Source organism: Cotesia glomerata, linkage group LG5, assembly GCF_020080835.1.
Source record: "Cotesia glomerata isolate CgM1 linkage group LG5, MPM_Cglom_v2.3, whole genome shotgun sequence".
Classification (NCBI taxonomy): domain Eukaryota; kingdom Metazoa; phylum Arthropoda; class Insecta; order Hymenoptera; family Braconidae; genus Cotesia; species Cotesia glomerata.
The window spans coordinates 4,385,530-4,393,323 of NC_058162.1; the positions used below are offsets into that span (position 1 = coordinate 4,385,530).

General features: G+C 25.0%; 2 protein-coding genes across 2 annotated transcripts; one reads left to right on the plus strand and one right to left on the minus strand.

Annotated features, from left to right (window-relative positions):
- The first annotated feature begins 52 nt into the window (after positions 1–52).
- On the plus strand, positions 53–2,444 carry LOC123264585 (PCI domain-containing protein 2). The gene is made up of 4 exons (XM_044727912.1): positions 53–222; positions 290–331; positions 966–1,087; positions 1,385–2,444. Exons 1-4 carry the CDS (start codon positions 202–204, stop codon positions 2,376–2,378), a joined length of 1,179 nt encoding a protein of 392 aa, XP_044583847.1. The 5' UTR covers positions 53–201; the 3' UTR covers positions 2,379–2,444.
- A 1,082-nt stretch (positions 2,445–3,526) lies between these two features.
- LOC123264514 (protein RFT1 homolog) lies at positions 3,527–7,087 on the minus strand. Its single transcript, XM_044727795.1, has 8 exons — positions 6,825–7,087; positions 6,542–6,744; positions 6,285–6,471; positions 5,875–6,186; positions 5,684–5,815; positions 4,411–4,542; positions 3,826–4,326; positions 3,527–3,750 (listed from the first exon to the last, which is right to left on the minus strand). Exons 1-8 carry the CDS (start codon positions 6,882–6,884, stop codon positions 3,586–3,588), a joined length of 1,692 nt encoding a protein of 563 aa, XP_044583730.1. The 5' UTR covers positions 6,885–7,087; the 3' UTR covers positions 3,527–3,585.
- Positions 7,088–7,794: the final 707 nt, after the last annotated feature.

Below are 7,794 nucleotides of genomic sequence, written 5' to 3' on the forward strand. Positions count from 1 at the left end.
TAAACTATAAGTAACTACTAATAGGAAGGGAAAAAAAATTCACCAATCACGTAAGTTTTACTCGTTAAATCGGAATCTTTCGGTAAATTTCCTTACAGCTTGACTATAAGAAGAAGCAACTGTAATTGTAAACAAAAATAATTACATCTTAACCTTAATAAAAATATTGTAAAGATAGTTAAAAAAATAATTTTATACGACATGGATTCCTACATAATGCAGGTAAATATAAGTGTAATTTTTTTTTTTTTTTTTTTTAAATAAAACTTACCAATAAAATATTTTTTAGTTACGAAAAGTGTGGCTCAATCAGGATGGTGAAACATTAGCAGTAAGTAATCATATTAATTAGCTAAATTACATTAATTATTAATGTTTAAAAATAAGTTAAGAAAATTAGAATGAAAAAAAATATTTTACTAATATGTTTTTGCTAAAAAAACAAATAATAATAAAGTTAACTGACTTTTTTAATTTTTTGATTTTGCTTAATTTATTAAATTAGACCTAAAAAATATTTTTTTTTAAATTGCACTTATAGTTTTTCAAATTTTCTATGTCAAATTTTTTTTTTTAATGTTTGTAATAATTTTTTTCAGTAAAAAATTATAAAAATTTTTAAATGTTAGCTAACTTAATTTTCATAAAAAACAATGAAAATTAATTTAGCAGATATTTAATAATTTTTTAAATTTTATAATAAATTATGGCAAAAAAAATTGACATGAAGAAATTTTTAGAAATTAAAAATGCAATTTTCTAAAAATAATTTTTTGGAACTAATTTTTTAAATAAATAAAATTAAAAAATTGTTAAGGACTGCTAACTTTAATGTCATAAAAAAACAATATTTTCTGAATTTTATAATCAGGATTGTTTACAAAAATTTTTTGTTCTAACTTCTTGATTAATTTATATTTTTTATTAGCTTTATTAATTTATTGAATTATTGTTTTTATGAATAGGATTTACTGTCACTGCGACATAGTCATACAACTATTCCTCATCTCAAAACTGAAACAGCGATAACCAAGGCTATGGAACATCTTTCAGCGCCTTTTGATGATCTCGTTATGCTTCATCTAAAGTAATAATAATTAACTATTAATATATTAATCGTTATTAATTAAAAATTTATTCATGAAAATTAAGTTAGTCGACATCTAAAAATTTTTAGAATTTTTTTTATTGAAAAAATCATTACAGAAAAATAAAAAAAAATTTTCATTTGTAAAAAACTTTAAAAACTATAAGTGCAATTTTAAAAAAATATTTTTTAGTTTTAATTTAATAAATGAAAAATAATCAAAAAATTAAAAACGTCGGCTAACTTTAATATTATAATTTATTTAAGTAATTAAAAACTTTATTCTATTATTTTTAGAACTCTGTCTTCGGCAAGTAAAGACGACCCACGGACTTCATACAATTATCAAAGTTCAGTTGTACAAAGTTTAACAAGAATTCTCCAACTACAAAAAGATGATAACTGGATGTTACCCGTGATGAATGTCGTGTGCTTAGAACTCAGATTATTGGCTATACAAGCTGAGAATACAAAAAGTAAAAACACTAAACCTGGAGAAGTATTAGAAAAATGTGCTGAATGTTTAATGGGATGTTTTCGAGTTTGCGCTGCAGATAATCGAAGTTCTGAAGAAGATACAAAACGTTGGGGAATGTTGGCACTTGTTAATCAGTTACTCAAAGTTTATTTTCGTATCAACAAACTTCACTTATGCAAACCGCTTATAAGAGCTATTGATTCATCAATTTATAAAGATCACTTTCCATTAGCTCAAAGAGTAACATACAAATTTTTCGTCGGAAGAAATGCTATGTTTGATAGCAATTACAGATCTGCTGATGAGTATTTGACGTTTGCTTTTGAACATTGTCATAAACAGTCAGCTAAGAATAAAAGATTAATACTTACTTATTTAATACCTGTTAAAATGTTATTGGGCTTTATGCCGAAAAAAAGCCTGCTAGAAAAATACAATCTCATGGAATTTTGGGATTTAGTAGAAGCTGTGAAAAAAGGAGATTTGCGGAAGTTGGAAACAGTAATGACTGAGCATGAAAGTTTTTTCATTGGTGCTGGTATTTATTTAATAGTCGAAAAACTAAAGTTGTTGGCTTACAGAAATCTTTTTAAAAAAGTTTGGTTGGCTTTAAATACTCATCAAATACCAGTCAGTAATTTATTAACAGCTTTGGAGATTTATGGAGTCGAAGATGTTGATATGGATGAAACTGAATGTCTAGTAGCTAATTTAATATATGAAGGCAAGATCAAAGGATATATTTCACATCAACATAAAAAACTTGTTATTTCTAAACAAAATCCGTTTCCTCGACTTTCATCAATTATTTAAAAATTTTAATTGTATTTAATTAATTTATATTTTTTTTTAATATATACTAAGATAAAAGACCCAGTTATTGACACTGGCCTAGTTATTGACACTTGCAATTTTATTTTAATTAAAAAAAAAAATCAACTCTAATAAATTAATAAATATAATTTTTGAATTATAAATTAAAAAAAAATTGTTTTTTTAAGATTTTATTTTTTTAATTAGAATAAAATTGCAGGTGTCAAACAACTAGTGTCAATAACTGGGTCTTTTACCTTGAATCGATTTCCAATTAAATCAAGTTGTTTAAATATTATTGAATAATTTTATTTAAAATTATGTTTTGTGAATAAGATAAGTGTTTTAATATCATTCGCATCACGTGTAAAAAAGCGTCATCACAAGAAATAAAAAATATTTTGTAAATTTACAAAATAAAAACTAAAATTTATAATTATATTTACATATATATTTTTTTATTTGTACATAGTGAGTGAAATTTGAATGTACACACAGAAAAAAAGATTCACTTGAGCCAAGAAAATATTTTTCTTCCTAATTATTTTCTTGAGCAAAAAAAAATTTTTTTTTGACAAGAAATTTCACTTATTCCAACAAAATTAATTCTCTGGCTTTAAGAAATACGTATCTTGATCCAAGAAAATTTATTTAAGTAAAGAAAATCTTGTTTTGAGAAAATTCAGCCTCTTGCTTCAAAAAATTTAGTTCTTGACAGAAGTAAATTTTCTTGTCTTGAGAAAATTTCTCTCTTGCTCCAAAAAATTAAATATAAAGATAGAAGTAAATTTTCATTAATATTTGTATTGATTAACATGTCAAATGGGAAGACCAAATAATATTGAATCATTTTTTTTCATTCAATATGTATAATTGCACGCTAAAATAATATAAAATGAGTATCAAATATTCAAGAGAAAAATTTTCTCAAGGTGAGAAAATTTTTTCTCAGCTGAAGTAAGTAGCGCTGCTTCCCAAAAATAATCTAAAAATCTTGATGAAATATAAAAATTTATTGTATCAAGTATTTATGATAATTTGAATTAAGAAAAAATTACTTCCACCAAGAATAGAATTACAAGAAAAATTTTTACTTCGGCCAACACAACTTTGGGCTTTTTTCAGGCACCCGAAAATTTTCTTGAGACAAGAATTTTTTTCTCCAGTCAAGAAATTTTTCTTTCTGTGTAGTTTTTGGATAGTATATTTAATTAATTTTTTTCGCTTGCTCTTCAGTATTTTTGTGCTTCCACTTGTTGATAGCTAATTGAAGTAAATCTCGGTTCTCGTATCCCCATGATAATAATACTATACAGAACATTATACCTCCAATAAAAACATGTAAAAATTTGTAGTTAGGGAAGTAATAAGACTGAAAAAAATAAAAAAATTATGTTATTTCATTAGATGTCAGTCAAGTGAATTTTTTAATAATAAAAACACTTACATGAGATAAACCAGTGATGAAAATTGAAATGCTGAGAGATAAAAAGAAGAATTTTGTGGGTATTAATCCACGTAGTGGTTTATAGTTCTTCAATAGCATGTGTCTTTGGGTAATAAATATAATTGAATAATAAATTCTAATTATCATATTTACACAGTTTCCAAATATCAAACCAACTGGACCCAGCCATCTAGTAAATGTATATGACGTGACAAAAAATGCGATTGATTGGAAAAAATAAATATAATATCTATTAATTATATCATTGTCCGCTGTCGCATTTGTATAACATTCTGTTATTCCATTTATTGCCAATAATAATATGGAAATACTGTGGACTCTCATCAGAAGAATAGGAAGATCATTAGTCAGTTTGTCTCCACCGTATAACCAAAGTAGAGTTGATGAATAATATTGACCGAATACTAAAACTACTAAACCAAACGATGTCAAACAGGACGTCAAATGCTTCAATACATCAACACTTTCTCGAACTTTTACCTGTTATCGAAGCATCGTCAACAATTTAATTGATAAATTATAATCTTATAGTAAAAATAATCATTTAATTTTGATTTCACGTACAGGGTCTTGTTGTGTCAATGGCTCATTTCTTTTTATTGTTTGTGTAAAATAGAAGTATGCACTTTCTTCAACAGGTCGAAATATAAATCTTGCAGGCAGAGATCCAAGATTGCTTACAATATCATAGGTACCCTGAAAAAATTTTAATTATCTATATTATTAAGAAAATAAGAAAAGTTTTGTGTCAAGGATAGTCATATGATAAAATTGGTTTCTTCAGTGAAATTTTGTGTCATTGCAAAGGTCTTGATTTGAATTTATGCCTTTTCAAATTTCATATCATTTTCACCGATAGTCAATTTGTTATAAGTATTTAGGCTGCATTCGAAAATGCTCTATCTCTTGATACATAATTAAGAAATTAGCTTGTATCTTGTGAACTATTGACATTTTTAAAGATATAAGCTCACCCCGACATTACACTCATTGGGACCTTTCATTTGAGTACCCACATCAATTTTTCATATATTTACATATATTATATACATGTATATATGAAAAATATATCAAAATGCATGTTGGTACTCAAATGAAAGGTTTTGATGAGTGTAATGTCGGGATGAGCTTATATCTTTAAAAATGTCAATAGTTAAGAAAGTACAGTGCAATTTAATATAATTAAGTTAAGGAACGATCTTGTATCTTGTGAAATATTGACATTTTTAAAGATATAAGCTCATCCCGACATTACACTCTTCAAAACCTTTCATTTAAGTACCCATATCATTTTTTCATATATTTATATATATTATATATATGTATTTATGAAAAATATATCAAAAATGCATGTGGGTACTCAAATGAAAGCTCTTGATGAGTGTAACATCGGGATGAGCTTATATCTTTAAAAACATCGATAGTTAAGAAAGTACAGTGCAATTTAACATAATTCAGAAACGACCTTGTGTCTTGTAAACTATTGATATTTTTAAAGATATAAGCTCACTCCTACATTACACTAATCGAGATCTTTCATTTGAGTACCCACATCAATTTTTCATATATTTATATATGTTATATATTTATGTATATATGAAAAATGTATCAAAATGCATGTGGGTACTCAGATGAAAGCTCTTGACGAGTGTAACATCGAGATGAGCTTATATCTTTAAAAACGTCAATATTTAAGAAAGTACAGTGCAATTTAACAAAAGTCATTATCTAATAAAGCAAAATTTTATTTATTTATAGTTCACAAGTCACGGCAGTCACATAGTGACTGCAAGGTTGCTAGTTTAATCTATTCAAGTATTTGCTACTTATTTCTTACCTGTTCTGCAAATGACAATAATGGCCATATCGTCATAATGATTTTTTCACCTTCAGCTAGACATAGCATTGTAAAACTTTGCTTGAAGAAACTCCAAGTGAGTTTCACGAGATTTTTATCGAATTTCGATTCCTGTAATAATATTTTCAGTGTAATTTTTAATTTAATTCAATTATTTTTCTCTTTAATACCTTATTTTCTAGTTGTGATGGGAAAAATTCAGCTACAGATTTAAAAGGAAAATCCTCATTAACATTTTTAGAATTGTTTCTATTTTCTTGCTTATCCCGACTTGACGTTGATTGATGATCATCATTATTATTAGTCCGCTTTAGATTATTTTTAATGTACCAATTAATATAAATGTAAGGAGTTATTGTGTAAAATAATGTCGCAACTATTTGGGCAACACCAAAAGCCAGCAATGCACTGTCAGGTTGATATAAAACTATTAGAACAAATATTACTGTACGAAGCACGATTGTAACAGTTTCTATTGCAATCTATAATTCAATTAAAAATATCAATTTTTGTTTAATTTAATAAATCAGTCTAAATTTAATAAATTAGTCTAAAACTAAATGATGAAAAAAAAATTTACCTTACACCGTACAAAAAGAAATGTACTCAATACTAATTGTATTATTAAGGAAAAGAAATAAATAATACAGGAAATAACTACAGCATAAACTGCAAAATCGTAATATAATGGTAAGTCTTCAACTGTTGATAGTACATACAGCCATATAAATCCAAAAAAAATTGATATCGCCGACCAAATTAGTACTCTGAAATTAATTTAATATGACAAGAATATTTTTAAAAAATATTATAGAGTAAAATAATATTTATTCTTACAGTATCCAGAACATGTTGACAACTTGAGCCCAATTATGAGCTGATGCATCGGTTAGACAAGCTTTTAAAAAAGGTTCTCGACATATCATAAATATGACAGACTCCAGTAGAAGGAGCCTGACATTCATAACACCAAGTACTTTTTCACCAACATGTCGAATAATAAACACATTTAGAAAAAATGTTATACCACGGCATAAAATCTGAAATCATAAATAATTTAATTGCAATTAAACAGTATATGGTTTATAAATATATAAGTTTTTATAAATATTATCATTACTTGTAGATTAATATTAAAAAATGCATTTGTCAAACTAGTTGACAAAATATTTCTAGCCATTGTTATTATTTTAAATATTTATATAAATGTGATAATTTCTGTCGATTTCACTAAAACTGTTGTCAAAAAGATAAACCATTATTTATATTTATATATGAGCTCATCAAAAATAAAGGTTACATATTTTTGAATATATAAGTATGTTTTTTTCGATCCACGTTATGCATTACAGCATTACGTCTCTGTTTAAACAGTTTGACGTGGAGAGCTAATACCCGAGGAAAAACAAAAATTATTTCTTATCACATTACGGTAAGGAAGCTGCAAATCTTATATTTTTTATTTTTAAACTGATGAGTTTTATTTAAAATAAATCTTTTTAAAATATTTTTATGATAAGTAATTTCAGTTTCACTGAAATTGTTAATGAAAATCAACTTAGCAGATATTTGATAATTTAACAAATTTTGTAACAAATAAATGATGGCAAAAAAAATTGACATGTGGAAATTAAAAAAAATTGAAAATTCAATTTTTTTAAAATAATTTTTCGGATCAAATTTATTTGTTAAAAACAATTAAAAAATAGTTAAGTGACTGCTCTAACTTTAATGTCATAAAAAATCAGTTAGCTGACAACTGTCAATTTTTTTAATTTTTATAACAAATCAATTGTAATAAAAAAAATGCTTCTAAAATTTTTCACTAATAATTTTTTTTAATTTTCATGACATTAAATTTAGCTTTCACTTGACAATTTTTTAATTTTTTTTAACAAAAAAATTTGCTCTAAAAATTATTAAAAAAAAATTACATTTTTAATTTATTAACTTAAATAAAATTTCTACAAGTCCATTTTTTTAATAATTTCTTTTTGCCATAATTTATTTAATTATTTCTAAAAATTGCATTTTTTATTTTTTTAATTTTCTAAATGTCAGTTTTTTTTCTCATTTTTTTGACATAATTT